At 33.9% G+C, this 21,694-nt stretch overlaps 1 protein-coding gene across 1 annotated transcript in view; it reads left to right on the top strand.

The window, feature by feature from the left end:
• The window catches only part of LOC143229686 (uncharacterized), a 108,453-nt gene that overhangs the window by 33,245 nt on the left and 53,514 nt on the right, over positions 1-21,694 (top strand). The window contains exon 2 of the mRNA XM_076462388.1: positions 9,130-9,277. Within this exon, the coding sequence (XP_076318503.1) occupies positions 9,130-9,277 (148 nt within the window). The remainder of the gene's footprint in view (positions 1-9,129; positions 9,278-21,694) is intronic.

Here is a 21,694-nt window from a genome sequence, read left to right as displayed (position 1 = left end):
TTCTAGGTAATCACGGGATAGTAGTTTATTAAGGATATACATATATGTACACATATGTGAAACTTAGAGAATTTTGAAGTACTGTGGAAGCGAATGTAGCTTTATATCAAACATCGCCTGGAAATTTATAATTGCGTAGGAAAATAAATATAATGTTTTAATATTACTACTTAGCTCACGCCAGTATTTTAAATCACGTTTTTTAGGATCACTGGAATTTGATGATGTTTTTAAAAAACAACACACATGTGATGAAGTAGGAGGTATTCATTCTTTTTGGAACATTTTTAGAATCGCCAAGATAACAAAACACGTCACAGACGTTTAAAATAACACTAATAATAAGGAGAGACAATTTTCTTAGTATATAATTGTGCTTATCTCTAGTTTAGATGTTTTCTTTTGTACTTACATAATCTTAGGGTCGCGGGTTCGAATCTCCGTCACACCAAACTTGCTTGCCATTTCAGCCTGTGGGCTTTATAATGTGACGGTCAGTCCTACTATTCGTTGATAAAAAGTTGACAGTAGGTGGTGATGACTAGCTGAATTCCCTCTAGTCTTAAATTGATAAATTATGGACAACTAGCGAGGATAACCCTCGTTTATCTTTGCGCAAAATCCAAAACAAGCAAACAAACAAACAATCACTTCTACTACCTAAACATCCTATCCACAAACGAAAAGTCAGAAAAGAGGCAGATAAAAATACTTTATTAGAAACACAGAAAGACAACACTCACGCACAGTTATGACTGTAATCTAAATCCAGCTCTATATCTGTCAGCGTTACATAACAGAGACAGTGAAAGAAAAATAAATGTTTAGATTCGTTGTTAATTTGTTAACCTGAAGATGATTTAAGAAGGTCGAAACGTTGTTCTCTGTTTTATTAGTAAAAGTGTTAATACCCATACCAGCCGTCCTGAGATACAAGTGTTTAGATTTATTAGTCGATAATACAAATCTATAAGAATCATCCCTAAACCTATAAGATCTGTTATGAGACCCTGTAATTACTTGAGAACTGATCTTTATGAAAAAAGAAACTGGAAAATAAAGAAATATATACCAATTATGAATCTATATAGATATCATAGTATAGTGTATTGTATGTCCAATTACTTCGCAGTGTATGGCTGGCTCTTGACTGGAAAGTCTGTTGGGTCCATGGCGAGATACATGCAGCAAGATACTTACAACGCTATAAACTGGGTTTTTATACTCATGGCGGGCAGGTCACAAATAGCCCGTTGTGTAGCCTTATACTTAACTTCAAACAACAACCTAAGATAACCTTCCCTTAATCACGAACTTACGTAACCTTCTACCAATTACTATTAAATAATTTTTCAAATGAACAGCTACTTGCAAATAAGTTATGAATATTTTAAATACAAAAAACGTGTTGCAGCTCAAATTGCACACAATTTATATAATTAAGGTATGATTTAACTGACCCAAAATGATTTATTTCATCAACAAATACAATGTGTTAATCTTGATAACGAAAATAAGAAAGAAATAATTCTACACTTTTTTCTAATAAGAAAGAGGGCCTGGCATGGTCAGGTGGTTAAGACACTCGACTCGTAATCTGAAGGTTTAGGGTTCAAATCTCCGTTACACAAAACATGCTCGCTTTTTCAGGCGTGGGGACATTATAATGTGACGGTCAGTCTCATTGTTCGTTGGTAAAAGAGTAGCCCAAGAGTTGGCAGTGGGAGCTGATGATTAGCTGCCTTCCCTGTAGTCTTACACTGCTAAATTAGGGACGGCTAGCACAGATAGCCCTTGAGTAGCTTTATGCGAAATTTAAAAAAATAAAACTAATAAGAAAGAATCTAAATATTATAATTTCTTCTTTCCATATTTATAATAAACAATTTATGAACCTATTTCGAACAGTAACACTAATGCCTCTAATTTCTCGTAATCACAGTATCGTGTAACTCGATGCCTCGTTAAAATAGAGTTTCAAGCATCAGTTATCTTATCCAAAACAACTAGTTATGAAATATGATTTAAATAGTGTTTACTTTGACGTTTTTTTAATTATTCTATTTGCGATCGTCTCAAAATACAAAGTGAGTGCCCCAATACTTATTTATATCTATAAGTAACTGTTGTTACTTTGCGCAGTTCGTCAGCAACAAATTGGAGCGTAACATTCATGTTTTACTTTCTTAACTGCATAGCTTAGATGATTGATTATGTTTGTGTGACAAACGTTTATTTTGTTGTGTTGAATGGCCTATTTGTTCTCGACAGCTCACTGGACTTACCTAGTATGTTACAAAAGAGAATTGGTAATGTACGAAATGATCTCTTTGATGGTCGGTAATGTTTAAACGATTTTAATTTACTTTCACATTATGATTTATGTTCATTTGCGACGCATTTAGTACATATTATGCTAGATATTTTTAACAGAAAAAATTTCGTTATCGCGTTGTTTTAACGTTTCATACTTATAATAATAAAAAAAGTCTTAAAGTTGCTTGTTAGATACAGAGATAAATTATTCATTCGTGGCTGTTTGTATAAGGTACTTTTCTAGTCGTCCCTAGGACAGCAATGATAGACCAGAAGGAAACAACTAGTCACTACTACTGGTGTGCTTCTGTTTTACTGACGAATAATGGAATTAATTGACATATAATAACGCCCTTACAGCTGAAAGGGCCAGCATGTTCGGTGATAGAGAGTCGAACACCCTAACCACTAAACCATGCCAGACCAAAAAGAAAAGTGAAAGTCTAAAGTGTTCCATCTAATCTTCTAAAGTTTAATAGCTGTGAAGAAGTAACTCAGGTTAATTAGTTTTACAATATTTACTGAATTGTAAATAAAGACATTAAAAGAGTACAAGAAACAAATGTTTTTAATTAAAATCGAGACAATAAAGTTAAGTAGAAAATGTCTTTCCTTTATTGGATATTTGATGAGATCTAACAAACTACTTAAAAGTTTAAATTTCAGTAAACTATATGAACGCGTGTGTGTGTTTTCTTACAGGAAAGCCGCATTGGGCTATCTGCTGAGTCCACCGGAGGGAATCGAACCCCCTGATTTTAACGTTGTAAGTCCGTACTAGCGGGGAACTGGATAAAATCATTACCCAGAAATGTAAAAGGGAGTTAAATTTGTAAATTGTGATGTCCAAATTAAAAAGTCAAAATAAATAATGTTTTAACTTGTAGGACATAAATAAATCACATATAAATAATAATAATGTATAATATAGGTGAAACAGCTAAAGATGAGACATAAAAGAATATTTATTCTTAACGTACTAAATCTTATAGTGAGATTTTCAACATCACCCACCACTGGCTCTTAAAATACTATTTTACCAGCAAAACATTGAAATGTCATCACGAGGATTCAGGCTACCCTCAAATTACCTGTCGAATAACTTAACCATAATGCTGTGCCACCTCCAATGCGTATTTTAAGTACAGGCAACAAGTGTTACGTTTTATGTTGGTATTTAGTGAGAATGTAAATACGAAGAATGTGTTTAATTATTCAAACATTAGTTTAATTTGCTTTTAAAATTAGTTTGTTTATTTCTACCTTATGGTAAAATTTATTTTCGAATATTAATTTGCTAATTAAAGCAGATCCAGGATAAGGTCGGTTTCCATTTTCGTAAGAAAAGGGCCCGGGATGGCCAGGTGGTTTAAGGCGCTCGACTCGTAATCTGAAGGTCATAGGTTCGGATCCCTGTCATACCAACATGCTCGTACTTTCAGCCGTTGGGGCGTTATAATGTTACGGTCAATCCCACTCTTTATTGATAAAATAGCAGCCACTGCTAAGTTAGGGACGGCTAACCCAGATAGCCCTCGTGTAGCTTTGCGCGAAATTCAAAACAAAAAACAATCATAAGAATAAGGTATAATAATAGATCTGTGAGTCGTGAAACGTGTGTAAGTTCTTAATCGGACACTGTTTTATTTTAATTGAATAATCACCAATGAGATGAGAGAATATATTTCTGTATTTTTAAACACAGTCACTTACGATGTTCCTTTCACGAAAAGTTCTTGAAGAACGTCTGAAAAAGATGTGTTTTTTTTCCTTCAAATAATAGGTTTAGTTTCAGTTAATGTTAACTGTTTAAATCTCACGTTCCTTTTTATGGTAACTGAAACAAACTTGATGAGTCTTGGTACTTAGTTAAACAAGGTATGCTATTAGAGAATGGGTTAAAACATAAAGTCCATCATCCTGAAAATGAAATACGTGTCTTTCTAATAATATGAAGGTCACAATCGAAACTGGAAGTACATTCGTGCCTTTGGTCGTCCTGCTTAATAGGCGTTTCAGTGATGTGGAAAAGTCGATAAACGTGATACGAAATAATATTTACGTGTACTACCAATCCATTAGCAAGTATTCTTATTCAGTATTAATTGCAAAGAACTCCGGTAATCCTCTTTGAAAATGCACAGCAGTGTTTCTGTTTTTCTGAACATTAGCTTGCACCATGTTTATTTATTTGGTAAAATTATGCGATAAAGAAGCATTACACTCCAAGCGTAAATCGCTCAAAAAGAAATTAAAATGTTCATTTCCCAACCTCATTCTTCGGTATTTACTTCCTCAGTAATGATAACATGCGTTTTCGTCTAGGGAATTAATTTGGAATATGCTATTATGGTGCCAACGTTTCTTTGAATCAGAGCACATCGGATTAACTCAGCGCAATAACGCTGTTCCATTATTTCTGTTACAATCCCTTCGTGTCTTTAATTATAGATTATTGAATAGATATCGAATGGAAGTCTGCTATTTGTTCCTTGTGTTTCGATGTCATATTTTTTTGATAAATGTTACTTAAAGAGCAGCAACATTCATTTGAATTTTTTATTTTCAGTATTCATTTGTTGTATTCGTATGAGCCTTAACCCTAAACTATGTGTAAATAAATATAGCTCTTAATATTAAGTTTCAATGAAGATATAACTTATGAACTTTTCTTATTATAAACTTGGTTGTTTTTGGCTTTCAGTAAAATAAGTGACCAAGAGTTTCATTTAAAGTGGTGGAGTATCTGTTTTAACCACTGAGTTATTCAAAATAAGTGATCAAGAGTTTCATTTAAAGTGGTGGAGTATCTGTTTTAACCACTGAGTTATTCAAAATAAGTGATCAAGAGTTTCATTTAAAGTGGTGGAGTATCTGTTTTAACCACTGTGTTATTCAAAATAAGTGATCAAGAGTTACATTTAAAGTGGTGGAGTATCTGTTTTAACCACTGTGTTATTCAAAATAAGTGATCAAGAGTTACATTTAAAGTGGTGGAGTATCTGTTTTAACCACTGTGTTATTCAAAATAAGTGATCAAGAGTTACATTTAAAGTGGTGGAGTATCTGTTTTAACCACTGAGTTATTCAAAATAAGTGATCAAGAGTTTCATTTAAAGTGGTGGAGTATCTGTTTTAACCACTGTGTTATTCAAAATAAGTGATCAAGAGTTACATTTAAAGTGGTGGAGTATCTGTTTTAACCACTGAGTTATTCAAAATAAGTGATCAAGAGTTTCATTTAAAGTGGTGGAGTATCTGTTTTAACCACTGAGTTATTCAAAATAAGTGATCAAGAGTTACATTTAAAGTGGTGGAGTATCTGTTTTAACCACTGAGTTATTCAAAAATAACCGAAAACTTTTCACACAACACCTAAGAGCTAAGCTTGGTTTCTTTTGAATTTTGCGCAAAGCTGCACTAGAGCTATCTGTGCTAGCCGTTCCAGATTTAACAGAATAAAACTAGAGGGAAGGTCATCACCACCTACTGCCGACTCTTGGCGTCCAGGAAACGAGTAGTCAGGCTAGTGTGAAATAATTTTAGGGGGAAACAGCTCATTTTCCATAACTTCAAAAGATAAAAGTCTATTGTACTAGCTTCATCATAACAAAAATACGAAAACAAAATCAGTGAAAAACAGTTATTTTTTTCAACTGGTTTTCTCAAACGTTTGCGGAGAGCTTGCCCTTAATAACTGATAAGCATATCAATTATTAAGAGTACTACTGTGCTACCAATAAATAAATAAATATATATTTCTAATACTTAAATAGAGACAATAATGGGAAGTAGCACTGTTGGGCTACCAATAAATAAATAAATATATGTATATATTTCTAACAGTTAAATAGAGACAACAATGAGAAGTAGCACTGTTGCGCTACCAATAAATAAATAAATATATGTATATATTTCTAACAGTTAAATAGAGACAACAATGAGAAGTAGCACTGTTGCGCTACCAATAAATAAATAAATATATGTATATATTTCTAACAGCTAAGTAGAGACAACAATGAGAAGTAGCACTGTTGCGTTACCAATAAATAAGTAAATATATATATATATTTCTAATACTTAAATAGAGACAATAATGGGAAGTAGCACTGTTGGGCTACCAATAAATAAATAAATATATGTATATATTTCTAACAGTTAAATAGAGACAACAATGAGAAGTAGCACTGTTGCGCTACCAATAAATAAGTAAATATATGTATATATTTCTAACAGTTAAATTGAGACAACAATAAGAAGTAGCACTGTTGCGCTACCAATAAATAAATAAATATATGTATATATTTCTAACAGCTAAGTAGAGACAACAATGAGAAGTAGCACTGTTGCGTTACCAATAAATAAGTAAATATATGTATATATTTCTAACAGTTAAATTGAGACAACAATGAGAAGTAGCACTGTTGCGCTACCAATAAATAAATAAATATATGTATATATTTCTAACAGTTAAGTAGAGACAACAATGAGAAGTAGCACTGTTGCGTTACCAATAAATAAGTAAATATATGTATATATTTCTAACAGTTAAATTGAGACAACAATAAGAAGTAGCACTGTTGCGTTACCAACAAATAAATAAATATATGTATATATTTCTAACAGTTAAATTGAGACAACAATGAGAAGTAGCACTGTTGCGCTACCAATAAATAAGTAAATATATGTATATATTTCTAACAGTTAAATTGAGACAACAATAAGAAGTAGCACTGTTGCGTTACCAACAAATAAATAAATATATGTATATATTTCTAACAGTTAAATTGAGACAACAATAAGAAGTAGCACTGTTGCGCTACCAATAAATAAGTAAATATATGTATATATTTCTAACAGTTAAATTGAGACAACAATAAGAAGTAGCACTGTTGCGCTACCAATAAATAAATAAATATATGTATATATTTCTAACAGCTAAGTAGAGACAACAATGAGAAGTAGCACTGTTGCGTTACCAACAAATAAATAAATATATGTATATATTTCTAACAGTTAAATTGAGACAACAATAAGAAGTAGCACTGTTGCGCTACCAATAAATAAATAAATATATGTATATATTTCTAACAGTTAAATGGAGACAACAATGAGAAGTAGCACTGTCGTGCTACTAATAAATAAATAAGAATAAACATATATTTCTAACAGTTAAATAGAGACAACAATGAGATTTTTAACACTTAGCTGATCACATTCTTTGAGAAATCAAGGTTATCAAGTTTGTTAGGAAGTTTGCACAAAGCTGCACGAGGATTATCTGCACTAGGTGTCAGTAATTCAGCAGTGTAAGACGAGAGAGAAGGTAGCTAGTCATCACTACCCACCGCCAACTCTTACACCACTCTTTTAGCAACGAATAGTAGGATTGACCATTATGTTTTCACGCTTCCACAGCTGAAAAAGAGAGCGTGCCTGGGGCGTGGAGATTCGAAACCGCGACCTTCAAATTGCTGGAGTCTTGACAACAGAAAGCTGAAAACTATGGCATCTAATAATATAATTTATTTTATACATTATATAGGATGTATTGTTATTCATGCGTTGATAAGTCCTTGTTTAACCGCCGATATGTTTTGTTTTTTGTTTATTAGGAAAAGTTTAAGGTTGTCCAGATAAATATAGCATTGAAGGTTTGTTTTTTTTCATCTAGTGACAATGAAATAGTAAAGAAAAGAAGGTATTAGCACTCATCTGGCAGCAAAAACAGGCCCCCTAGTGAACCTTTATTTAACCTTGATGTTGAAGTTGGTTTTCTGTTGTTTTGTTTTTTTTGTGTTCGCACATCTACCTGTGATATTTCTTATTACTAAAAATATGGTAAATTTAAACTTGACTGCTGTTGCTATAAAGCTGCAGCTTGTAGCATATATTTCAATGTGAGCAAAACCTTTCTCATCAACAAAAATTCAGACTTATGAAAATGGAATCGAGGAAAATTGTACTGGAAAAATATACTGTATTGTGTAAAATGTAATAACACGTTTGCACGCAATGTTACATGCCAGTTACATTTCGAATCCTTGTTCTTTCACCGTTTTTATGTAAATCGAAGACCCTTTGGTGAATACTAACTAACCCTTGTTAATTTGGTTAATTTATATATTGTTATATTGTGAAGATATCGTGATACTGTTGTAGTTATGTTCAGCTTAGCATGAATGATTGTTTTTCTTCTCTTTACGGTAACTTCCTCAAACTTTCTCTTTTTGTTTTTGGTTTTCGTATCTTCGTTAATTCGTGAAACGATTGAAATATTCTTCAGATTAAATTTTGATCACAATGTGTTTTACTGTTCAGGCCAACATTAGCCTTCGTTAATTCGTGAAACGATTGAAATATTCCTCAGATTAAATTTTGACCACAGGGAGTTTTACTGTTCAGGCCAACATTAGCCTTCGTTAATTCGTGAAACGATTGAAATATTCCTCAGATTAAATTTTGACCACAGTGAGTTTTACTGTTCAGGCCAACATTAGCTTGACTATAAGTATTCTAAATCTAACTTTTCAATTTACTCTAAAAACAACGCTTTGCTTTTTCCTTTAAATGGACAAATTTTATTTGTGAAATATTCAAATGAAACATCTTTGCATGAAAGGTTTATCTCAAGTGATATTATGGTCGTAGCAACTTTCAGGGTCCTTCCAAGTATTTCTTCCAGGTAGTGAGTAATGTTTTTCTTACATATCACATACATCTCATTATTTTAGGTTGTTTTTTAGCTTAACTAAATTTTATAACACCTCAAATACCGGTATCACTTACCTAAAGGAATTTATCTATTTGTAGCTTCTATCGAATGTCAGTTTCCCGCTAGATGGACTGGTCTGTGGTTTCAAAAAGGATTGGAGCCGCCCATAAGAATAGAGGGCGACACTTTCTCCTGGAGGGGAAAGTGCATTTATTCAGAAGGAGATTTATTTTTAATTGATGACAGGTGAGTGTTAAACAGATGATAACATAATAAACTATTAAATATAAACAGTTATATTCAAGTGTTTAATTATACCAGTATAAAACTTAAACTTGAAAAGCAACTGGTTTTTCAGTATTTTTTCTCAGATTCTTGTTTTGATTTTCTTACATATTAATTCGAACAATTTTATATTCATAATAGACGATAATTTGTTAATATTCTTGTACTGTATCATCGTATTTTTCATGAAATAACTGGTTCAGTTAAAAAATTAAAAACTCTTAGCTTCTGTCAAATGATGATGACAGATATCGAAGGCAAGACAAATGTAACACTGTTTGTTTGTTTGTTTTTTATTTCGCGCAAAGCTGCACGTGGGCTATCTCCGCTAGCTGTCCCTAAGTTACCAGTGTAAGACTAGAGGGAATGCAGCTAGTCATTACCACCCACTGCCAACTCCTGGACTACTCTTTTACCAACGAATAGTGGGATTGACTCTAACATTATAACGCCTCCACGGCTGAAAGGGCGAGCATGTTTGGTGTGACGAGGATTCGAACCCGCGACCCTCGAATTACGAGTCAATTGCGTATACAGAAATTTACAAGGCTGCAGAAGGATCACCTGATTTTAACACTCGCGCCATTATACAGTAGCGTTTTATCTCTCAGCCATTCAGATGATACCAAAACGAATTCCCAGAGAAACGATTAACGTTGCAATTTCTACTGCCGTAAAATCAGCAAAAAGTGAGCATGCCATGAATCACGAGAAGAATTATGCACTCTGTAGGTAGAACACAACACGACATATGAACTTCAAAACGAGAAATAAAAATATATACATGTGTTAGCCTTAATTTTGTTTTTATTTACTCTTGAAAGAGAACTGTTTCTGTTACCCTGAAGAAATACATCTAGTATTATACTCAGGGTAGGTAACCTAGTCAGTGCGATAAGGATAACCAGTAAGGAAAATACTTCCTTTCAAAACTATACCAAATTTGGCATTTATCACAATGCACAGAAATGAAACACCTTATTTAAAAATAAACGAAAAATAATATTTATTGTTTTCGTTCGAGCGACCAAACTATAGCTATTGTCGATTTAGTTTTGAATTTTGTTTATGAATGGAGTTGAACGTTTTTATGTATAATATCGTCTCATTTCCATTTTATGGACGAAGTTTTTCTTTTATCATATGCCAGTAATCACATTGCACATTTGTAGGGTACAACAAACACGAAATCACTCAGGTGAGATAAAACAGTAACGACTTACAAGAGCATATGTTGAGCTGGTTTATCGTTTCGCCTTTATCAGCAGTACAGTGGGATCAATATGAAAATATATGCGTGTGGATAACGTGATATGTCACGTCACTAACCAACCCGACTTTCTGATAGTGTTTTATTATCGTACTGTGTGTGCTGAAGACCAATATCAATGGTGTTCCATTTGGAAATTGTGTGTTTGTTTGTTTGTTTGTGTTTTATTATAGCAAAGGAACATCGAGTTATCTGCTGAACCCACCGAGGGGAAGCGAACCCCTGATTTTAGCGTCGTAAATCCATAGACTTACTGTTGTACTATCGGGGGCACTAATTGGAAATATTACACCTCTAGAGCACAAAATCCTCAAAAGGTATTTTTACGCTTCGTCTATTTTAAATTGAAACGGTTTAAAACACTCTGGAAAAAACTGATATGAATTTCAATACCAAAAAATGAGAATAAATATATAAAACTAGATCACAACTCCAAGAAGTTCAAGTTTATTGTTTACAAAAACAGGATGTGCTCGTGTAGAATGGGCTCCGTGCTTTTTATTGTAACTCAACGACTATAATAGTATGCATCAGAGATTAAACATACCGTTGTAATTAAGTGATAATTTAATTGTACGTGAAACGCACGTCCATCATCCTCTGTTTAATTTTTTGTACACACCCATCAAGTTTATATAAGTGACTTTATGTGTGTGTTGTTTTTTATGAAATCTTCAACTTCAACCCGTGTGTACGTGAATGATATTATGTGTTTTGGATGAAACGCTGTTTATATTATGTCTATTCGCTTCTTTGACAGAAATAAAATGTTTATTCTAAAAAAAATGAGAAAAATATGCCATTTGTTATTACAAACTGGGGTAATTTTCCCGTATTTCCGCGATCCACTCGTTTTGATACATTTACGATTGTTCTTTATACACAAACTAATCAAGTTTTTGTACGCCTGTCACATACCAATATCAATTTATACCGGAAATGACACGCGATGCCAGAGCTTTCAATAACCTACTTTTTATAACCCACTTTTCGACTCTCGAAATTTATCTTAGAAATTTTCTTTAAATTTTGCTTACTTAAGGTAATTTTAAATGTGGTTATACTTCTGCGTGATCAAGAGCTTTCCATGATCAGAACAACCGTCAAACTACAGGACTGAATCTCCAAGATTTAACACACTTCCTCCTCAAGGCATGAACTCTCCAACTTTATCAAGAAATACACGGCTATCTTAATAACAAAAAAACCAATAACCTTCTAAAGTACCATCGAATAATGAGCTAGTTTCAGCATATTTTTCTATATATGAGTGTTCCAAGGAAAATAAGGGTAAGAATATTTTGATTATATGGAAATGTAGAAAATGATAATTGTAATTACGTATGATCCTCTCTAATATGTTAAAATGATTATGTAGTACGCATTTTTATACAGGACCCGGCATGGCCAGGTGGTTAAGGCAATCGACTAGTAATTTGAGGGTCGCGGGTTCGAATCTCTGTTGCATCGAACTCGCTTGTCCGTTCAGCAGTGAGGGCGTTATAATGTGACGGTCAATCCCACTATTCGTTGGTAAAAGAGTAGCTTAAGAGTTGGCGGTGGATGGTGAGGACTAGCTGCCTTCCTTCTTGTCTTACACTACAAAATTAGGGACGGCTAACGCAGATAGCCCTCGTGTAGCTTTCAGCGAAATTTATTATATTTACTCCACTTTCTTCAATTCTCCAACTATTATCTGTTTTTTTCCGACTCCTAAAGATTCTTTTTTATTCGTCTATATCTGAGAAAACGTCAACAATGAATTCAAAATTAGATGTTAATTTCAGTGTATCATTCTACTTACTGTTTTGAGTAATTTGTGTTCGGGTTTTGTACCATTACTGACCACCATACTCTAGAAAAGTAAATTAAAATTTTGGCACTTAGTTACAAGGACTTTGTTTAATGAACAGTCTTAGTCACGCTATTTGTTTATTGGCTATAATTAGGCCACGTGCTTAGTGCTCAATACGCTCACGAGAATAAACTGCCAGAATTAGGTACTATTTTCTGGATTAATGAGGGTCTGGTGATCTTACTTTGGCTGGTTTAAAGCTTATAAATAAAAAACAACCAGAAACTAATTTTCATATAAAATATTTGGCTTATCTTACACTCATATTTCGTTTGGCCATATTTCAGCTATTTTCATTCCTGTTTGAAAATTCCGCATCAAACACAACTTATTTTAACTTTTATCATATTGAGCATAAATTTTTTAATTTAGGCCTCACATTACAAGACAGATGTACATTGTTAAAAAAATGAATCTCACACCCATTTATTTTTACATTTTTTATGTTAAGGTATCCAGAAAGTATTGGAATAAAATACAATCGTTTAAACCTAAAATTGTACGTTTCGAGTTATAAGTTCCTTATTGTTTGTTTTTGAATTTCGCACAAAGCTACTCGAGGGCTATCTGTGCTAGCCATCCCTAATTTAGCAGTGTAAGACTAGAGGGAAGGCAACTAGTCATCATCACCCACCGCCAACTCTTGAGCTACTCTTTTACCACCGAATAGTGGGATTGACCGAACATTATAACGCCCTCACGGCTGAAAGGGCGACATGCTTGGTGTGACCGGGATGCGAACCCGCGACCCTCAGATTACGAGTCACACGCTTGGCCATGCTGGGCCTGCAAGTATCTTCTAAAAATTTGTTAAACATTATACTTTTAATATGACTTACTTTAATTAATTATAAATATAATTTCAAAATTCAATGTCCTGTTTATTATAAGTTGTTTTTTTTAATTATAGACATTACAATGGAAAATCAACTCTGTTTTGTAGTTATTTATAATTAAAAGTTAAGTGGAAGTGGCAAAGTTTGGCACATTGCCGAACAATCAATGTCAACTGTGGCCCATCATTTTAATGTTTTTTGTAGCTTTAAACGAATAAAGGATAAGTTTGAATATAGACTTTTACTAGGATATGTAATTAAATCTATATTAATAACCGAAAGCTCTCTGAGCATTTTTCTAAGATCAGCTTTCAGTAAAATAAGTAAATAAAGAAAGGAAGTTAATAGTGGTAGGTAGCATTATTGTGTATATACTTAAGTTATGCAAATTATTAGCGTTCTGTAATTAACAGTGTTTAGTCAATTGAATGACCTGTAAAGAAACATCATATGGTCGCAAGTTGAATGCTTAGGCTAATGACTCCAGTTTTACTTTGAATCTGCACCTAATATTAATATTAACGTTAAAAATAATCACAAGTATCTTTCTTCCCTTGTTCTGTATCTTCACACTGTCCCCTTGCTCTCACATATTGTCAAACAAGGTGTCGGTTCTTTATTTATTTATATGAACACAGCAATATTTCTGAAAAAGTAGAAGAAAAGAGAAAGAAACGTGAGAATAACTGAACATTTAGATATAGATCTAGAAAACAAACAACAACTGTAATTAATCCTTACATTCAAATGACAAACAATAACACAACTTCAATGTATTTCCTATCAATGATGGTTTATTTATGTTTCTTTCACGAAAGAAAACACATCTGCTCGAGTAGAACAAATGATAAAGAAAATGATAATTTTCAACGATCACTGTTTTCTAATGCATGATATATGTAATATGTTATATTATACATAATATGTATTAATATGATATTCTTATAAATAACCCAAAATAGATAGGAAATGACTTAAGCTGTAGAGACTTCCTGTTATTATTTTTAATTTCCTCCAGTTCCTGCTGAAAGTCATTTGCTATTTTTTTTCATAAAAGCAGCTGAACCAGTTTCTCTTGTACTGTCATATCTTCGAGTGTGTGTGTATGTATATAAAAGCTACATCAGGCTATCTGCTGTGTTTATCGAGGGGAATCGAACCCCTGATTTTAGCGTTGTAAATCCGGAGACATATCGCTGTACCTAGCAAGAGAAGCTAAGTAAACCTACGTTTTAATTAATAAAAGTTCAACGTTCACAAATATAAATCGTGTAGATGGCACCTTCCTTTTTCAGACTAATATGCACGAGAAGGGAAGTCGACCTCACCAGAACATGGTCTTTATTGAACGTTACATTTTAATAATGTGTTTTGAAATATTTGAAATAATTCAATTTGTAGGAAACTCTGGTGGCTGATTCCCAAATTAAAGCTGATATTGTGATATTCTGAATCGTCATATCGCTGTACTAGCGGGAGGCTAAGACTACAAAAAAAAAATAACCAATTATGACATCAAAATGTGAACATGGTCTTTATTGAACGTTAATTTTAATAACGTGTTTTGAAATATTTGAAATAATTCATTTGTAAATTCCCAAATTAAAGCTGATATTGTGATATTCTGAATCGTCTTTTAATTGACATCAAAATGTGCAGTAAATAAAACATTACACGAAGTTTGGAAACAGAAGTATTATTATCTACTGAAACTTCATACGTGTATAACTCAGACGCTTCTGCGCAATCTCTGCAGAATCTTACTTTTATCTTATGGGACATTAAGAGAAAAAGCTGCATTGTGATGAAATATTATTCCAGTGTTTGTAGCTTCTTACATTTTTCGTCACGCTGCACTAAAGCGATAGAACAAATACTTCCCATAAGGGTAATTTGAACATTGGAGTTAAAAGGAGGCAACCAGACGTTAATTCCCAAAAAGACATTGGAAACCGACTAGTCATACCATTCTTTATGTAGCTGAACTATGTTTATCGTTCAAAAAGTGCGTCTAATGAAAACTTTTCGTTTCTTCTACGCACCACTGAGTACTAAAAGCAAAACTAATGTCGTTAAGAAACTCTATGTTTTGTATATATCGGTTTTGAATCGTTTGTTATTATTCCACGCTATTACTACCAAAACACTAGATAAGTTCCTGGAATATGAGTGCATTTGTCGTTAGACTCGTGGGGTAGGAGTTTGTTTGTTTTTGAATTTCGCGTGAGCTACACGAGGGATATCCGCGCTACCTGTCCCTAATTTAGCAGTGGAAGGAAGATTAGAGGGAAGGCAACTGTAGTCATCACCACGCACCGCCAACTCTTGGGTTACTCTTTTACCAATGAATAGTGGAATTAAACGTCACTTTATAACGCCCTCTCTGATGTGACGGAGATTCGAACCCGCGAACCTGGATTACGAATCGAATGCCTTAACCAGCTGGCCATGCGATACCTGTTATAAAATTAATTAATACGAATATTAATGATCAATCTTAAACTACACCCAATGTCTGTCTCAGAAGTAATTTTTGTTTGTCTGTAATTAAGAACAAGGCTACCTAATGGGATATCTGTGTTCTGCCTACCACATATATCGAAACACGATTTGTGCCACTGGGAATCAGAAGTATTTGGAATAAAGCAAGTGTATTTTACACACCGAATTCCATTTTTCTTATTAAAATGATTCTTTATATAAAATAATACTGTTTGATGACATGTGAACAGTACATTTTATTTTCCAAACGTTCAAGAAGGTATTATTAAATTTAAAAAAAATGAACTTCTATCGACTTTTAAGACACTTACAACATATATGACAGAGGGTTTCTCAAAAGCTGGTTGTCTCAAATTAGTACACGAATTTTATTTTCATCTCTATCTACTACAGTTTAACGTACAAATATTTCCAAGTACTACATTCGGGACACATAAACTAACATTGATGTTGCAAGACAATCGTTATCCATAGGAATGGTGTTAGTGTTGAGAACATAACTTTTAAACCAGCCCGTACTTGTTATACGAACCTATAGGTTTGATTGACTATTGCTTATGCCTGGAATATGCAAAACAATGATTTACAACCAAAATGTAAAAATGATGTCCTTAAATAGTTATTTTAAAAAAAATTGTTCCAGTGTTCTATCATAAACACAAGGGAGTGAAATAATAATTAAAAAAAATATTAATATTATGTTGTTTGTTACACAGATACATTCCCCTATTACATAACCAAAATAAATGACTTACCTCTTTGACAATGTTCTCAGAAATTAGCATAATTAAAGAGTGTGTGTATGTGTGTGCTTGTTTGTTGTCTTGAATTAAGCACAAAGCTACACAATGGGCTATCTGTGCTCTGCCCACCATGCCGCGGAGCCACTGGGGGGCGTGTGTGTGCTGTGTCAACACTTGTTATGGGTTAAGTTAACACTGATGAAATTCAATCAAAATCACGTTATTTGTATCAGTGTATTAGCTGCACGTTTAAGGAAGTTAAATCAAAGACACAATATTAAATTCGAACAATAAATAAAATGCAATATGAAAATAGTGGAAACGAAGCAATTTGAAATTTGTAACGATTTTAATTAATTTTCCGTTAATTTTAGCATAAAATATTAATTATAAATAAAAATTAATTACATATTTTGTATTATATTTCGTTTTGTTTTAGGAACATAAATATAGATGCAAATTCCTTATTCTGCTCCATATAAAACGTGTTAACGTGTCTGAAATCGCCGTTTTGCTGGAAATGATTGTATATTAACAAACAAAATTATGTACTGTTATTGAGTGGAAATAATGCACTATCACATACTTTACTGTCTAGGTGCAAAATGTTTACATTCTGTTCTGTATTAACTTTATTGTCTACATGCATGGAGTAGTTACTGAGCAAATGCTCCAGTGTTAACAGAGAAGGTAGCGTATGATTGGACAAACAGTTACGAGTTGTTATTCTGGTCTGTTTAAGCTGTTTTGAGCATCACACATACACACCTGTTTGTATAAAAGAATGTACGTTTGTTATAATCTTTATAGAAACATATCATCGCTTTATTCAGACAATTTTTCTGTACTTGTTGTAGAGCTAAGCCTCGTCACATGTCATAAGTTATAGAGCGTCTAATTGCTCGACTGTCAAGAAATGGCATGAAATAAACAGACATTGGCAAAACAGTAGGGTGTCCCCAGTATACTGTATCCAGAATCCTGAAACGTCATCGGACTATAGGAAACTTTGTTCCAAGAAAGTCTAGTTGTAAATGCCAAAAAACTACTTCCTCAGATGACCGTGTTTCCATCATCTTAACACATCAAGAGCAAAAGAAGTTTTGCCACAACTTACCACAGGGATGGGATGAACACATTTACTTCATGGTATCCAGGAGAACAGTCAATATGAGATTGACCAAACGAATTATTTTCGAGAAGTGATATTTGCAAATTGATATTAACCAAAATTTATAGTCGTCACCATGTTACTTGGGCAAGACAGCATACCAACTTGTAACTAGGACACTTGCGTCACGTCATCTTTTCAAATGAGTCCTGTTTCTGGCTTGTTGAAGCTTATGGTAGGATTCGGGTTCGTCATTTTTCTTGACAACATATTAGAGAAGACACAGTTAAACGGCATAAGTGTAATGCTGAATCACACATATTTCTATAGGTGGTGCAGTACATGTTTGGGCAGCTATTCAGAATGGGGTAATACTGCTCTTCATATTCTCCAGGGAAATGTCCACAGTTACAAAATTGCTATAATCATTTAATATTATTTTTTGTCATTATATATGTTTCGATGAAATTTTGTTGTGATAGGTGAAATTCTGAATTATACATCTTTCTAGAAGTATCTGATAAAACTGTTTGCTGTTCCAATAAATCATTCATGATGTCCATAGAACCTGTCTTTTTATACAAATTACATAGTAGATGTTTAATATAACACACATTTCTCACTGTGACAACGTTAAGTGTACTTGTGTTCCGTCTGAATAACAATGATCTTATTCGTCACAAAATATGCAAACATTTTGGCCAAGACTGTAAAACATAAATTCTATTAACAAGGTATTTAACATAATACAGCAAAATATTTGCACCACAAAATATGTACTAAAGTACAGTAAAATACCACGATGAAACCATAACTGGAAGTAATTCGTATTTGAATGTGTTAATGGTCATGATGCATTGACACGTCTACCACCATCATCATATAAAACTTATTGCACCATTTTAACCAGTCCTGGCTTCTCGTATTTTTTTTCATAAACACTTAACAATATTATTTTAGCTATTTGCTAAAATATTGCTAAAATTACTCTCTGTCCACTATTCTTGAAAGTTCCTGTGGGCTCCGCATGGCCAGGTGGATTAAAGCGTCCGACTCATAATCCGAGGGTCGCGGGTTCGAATCCCGGTCGCACTATACATGATCGCCTTCCCAGCCGTGAGGGCGTTATAATGTGACGGTCAATCCCACTATTCGTTGGTAAAAGAGTAGCCCAAGAGTTGGCGGTGGGTGGTGATGACTAGCTGCTTCCCCTCTAGTCTTACTCTGATAAATTAGGGACGGCTAGCGCAGATAGCCCTCGAGTAGCTTTGCGCGAAATTTAAAAAAAACAAACCAAAAAAGTTCCCGTGATGTACTGAAAGCTTTTAAAATCAAAGCACAGTAGAAACTGACCAATAGCTGACTAAAGTATTTGTTAATCTTAAGACGATAGTCTGTTTGTTTGGAATCAAGCAAGAAGCTACAAAATGAGTTATTTGTACTCTGCTCACAACGGGGTATAAAGACCCAGTCTTTAGCTTTGGAAGTCAGCAGACGGTACTCTTTGACAGCCTACGTATTGTGGAATACAGTCGAGGAACTGCATGGACGTAACGCTTGATTTTGTACAGGTAATCATTCCTATAGAGATAGGAACTGTCAAGGTGGGTATTGGTTCTCACCGACTCCTTTCAGTTCGAATTAGTTATTTCATTTCTCGTGTTCTAAATTGTTTAAGTACGCAACGTTAGCTGCCAAACTCGATGACAGAAAATCTATTTCATCATCACTCTCACATCACTGCTGACCATGTTCCTTATTAAGTGTACCTTGTATCATTCCAAAACAATAATTCTAGTGTCCAGCCTCCATCTATGACGTTTTGTTTGTGATTTTACGAATAAGTGTGTCCGCCATTGATGTTTTTATGTATTAAAGTATTTAAGGGTATATACCGAATAAAAGTATAAACGTAAAATACATTTATTTTCCACTTTTAATATAGTTCAGAATCTGTTTATTAATGTATCCGTATATCTGATTTATTTAGTCGCCCGCTAGTACAGCGGTGTGTCTCCGGATATACAACGTTTAAATCCGGGGTTCGATTCCCCTCGGTGGGCTGAGAAAAACACACATCTGATTCATTTTTCCTTTTATTTTAAAATATACTTAAGAAAATGTTAGGGAGAATAACAAAATCTGTAAAACATTTGGTGTTATAAACTTTTAATGTTAATTAATCAAAACTAGTTGTGCAAAAATTACAGTTACATTATAACACTCGGTTGCAAGAATATACTAAACCTGAGCAACAGTAAAATTGCAGTTTATTGGTTAACTAAGTTGGTTTTAGATGGTCAACGAATATCTAACTTATTTTAGCTTTCAAATAATTCTGTCTCGTTTATTCGCACCGATTTCTCTGGAAAGATTACATTCATTCCCTCAAATGGCAACATTAATGTTTTAAAATTATATAGTTAAAATGAGGCTTTTAGCAATGTAAATGGAAAACATTTAAAACGTTAAATTCGCGCACACACCAAATGTTTCACAAAGCCACGTTATGGTTGATTACACCGTATTTTATTAGCAATTGGAACGTTCGATCTGTTTTTCGTTAGAAAAACCTATTAATGGAAGAAAAAAATATTCACCGCCTATTCAATTAACGTTCTTATACGAAACTAACGGAGTTACAGTAACGCTGAATCAACAATTAGAGATAAAAGTTTATTGAATAAAATCGCCTTCCTTAACCAAGCAATGAAATCTTGAAAATTATGATTTCATTTTTGATGACTGCTACCGGGAGATAAAGCATTATTAGGGGGGAAATCGTTTAAGTATCTTTAACGTCTTTTCTGTCGTGTCGTCATAAATATTGAGCTTACATACAAATGTAAAGAAAAAATTTAAATTGCTCAACATTTCACTTTGGTTAATTTGATGTCGTTCGCAAAGGTGATTTGTGCTCGGCATGGCCAGGTAGTTAAGGCGTTCGACTCGTAATTTGAGGATCACGGGTTCGAATCCTCGTCACCACAAACATCTTTGCCCTTTCAGCCGTGGGGATGTTATAATGTGACGCTCAATCTCCCACTATTCGTTAGTAAAGGAGTAGCCCAAGAATTGGTGGTAGGTGGTGATGACTAGCTGCCTTCCTTCTAGTCTTATACTGCTAAATTAGGGACGGCTAGCGCAGATAACCCTCGTGTAGCTAAGCTTTGCGCGATACTCAAAACAAACAAACAGTCACACCAGGCCCGGCATGGCTAGGTGGTTTAGGCACTCGACTAGTAATCTGAGAGTCGCGGGTTTGAATCTCCTCACATCAAATATTCTTGCCCTTTCAGTCGTGGGGCGTTATAATATGACGGTCAATCACACTATTCGTTGATGAAAGAAAAGTCCAAGAGTTGGCAGTGGGTGGTAATGACTAGCTGCCTTCCTTCTAGTCTTACACTGCTAAATTAGGGACGGCTAACGCAGATAGCCCTCGCGTCGTTTATCTTTGCATGAAATTGAAAACAAACAAACAAACAAAGGTGAATTAATAACATAAAAAACATCATTAATGTTGAAATGTTCCCGCAAATGCAATCGAAACACACACACACACACACAAAACATAATTAAATTCACATGCACACTAATACTGAAAGAGAATATTATAATGTCACAAAAATATATCTGATACATATACCATGTATATTAATCTCTTTAGCCTCCTGTCTCTTTCTCTTTATTTACACACATATTATTGTGCAAACACGTTGTCTGCGGGTACAGCGGTAAGTCTACAGATGTACTACACTAACATCAGGGGTTCTATTCCCCTTGGTGGGCTTAGCAGACAGCCCGATGTGGCTTTGGTATAAGAAGACACACACACACTCATTTTTTGCAAACACTCAGAAGTAACCTGACTCCATTAACATTTATCTGTATTGGATTACAACTTTAGTAAAGAACAACCTACGCGACAAGGAATTTTTTAATCTCTTCTCTCGTTATTTCGATGAAGAAATCTGAAGAGCAGTGCATAGAAGTAACGTGAATTTTAATGAAACTGAAATCAATGTCACTTTAAGTCCACCGACCAAAGTCCATGGATG

Source organism: Tachypleus tridentatus, chromosome 1 (assembly GCF_004210375.1).
Source record: "Tachypleus tridentatus isolate NWPU-2018 chromosome 1, ASM421037v1, whole genome shotgun sequence".
Lineage (NCBI taxonomy): Eukaryota > Metazoa > Arthropoda > Merostomata > Xiphosura > Limulidae > Tachypleus > Tachypleus tridentatus.
This window is presented reverse-complemented; position numbering and strand designations above follow the sequence as displayed.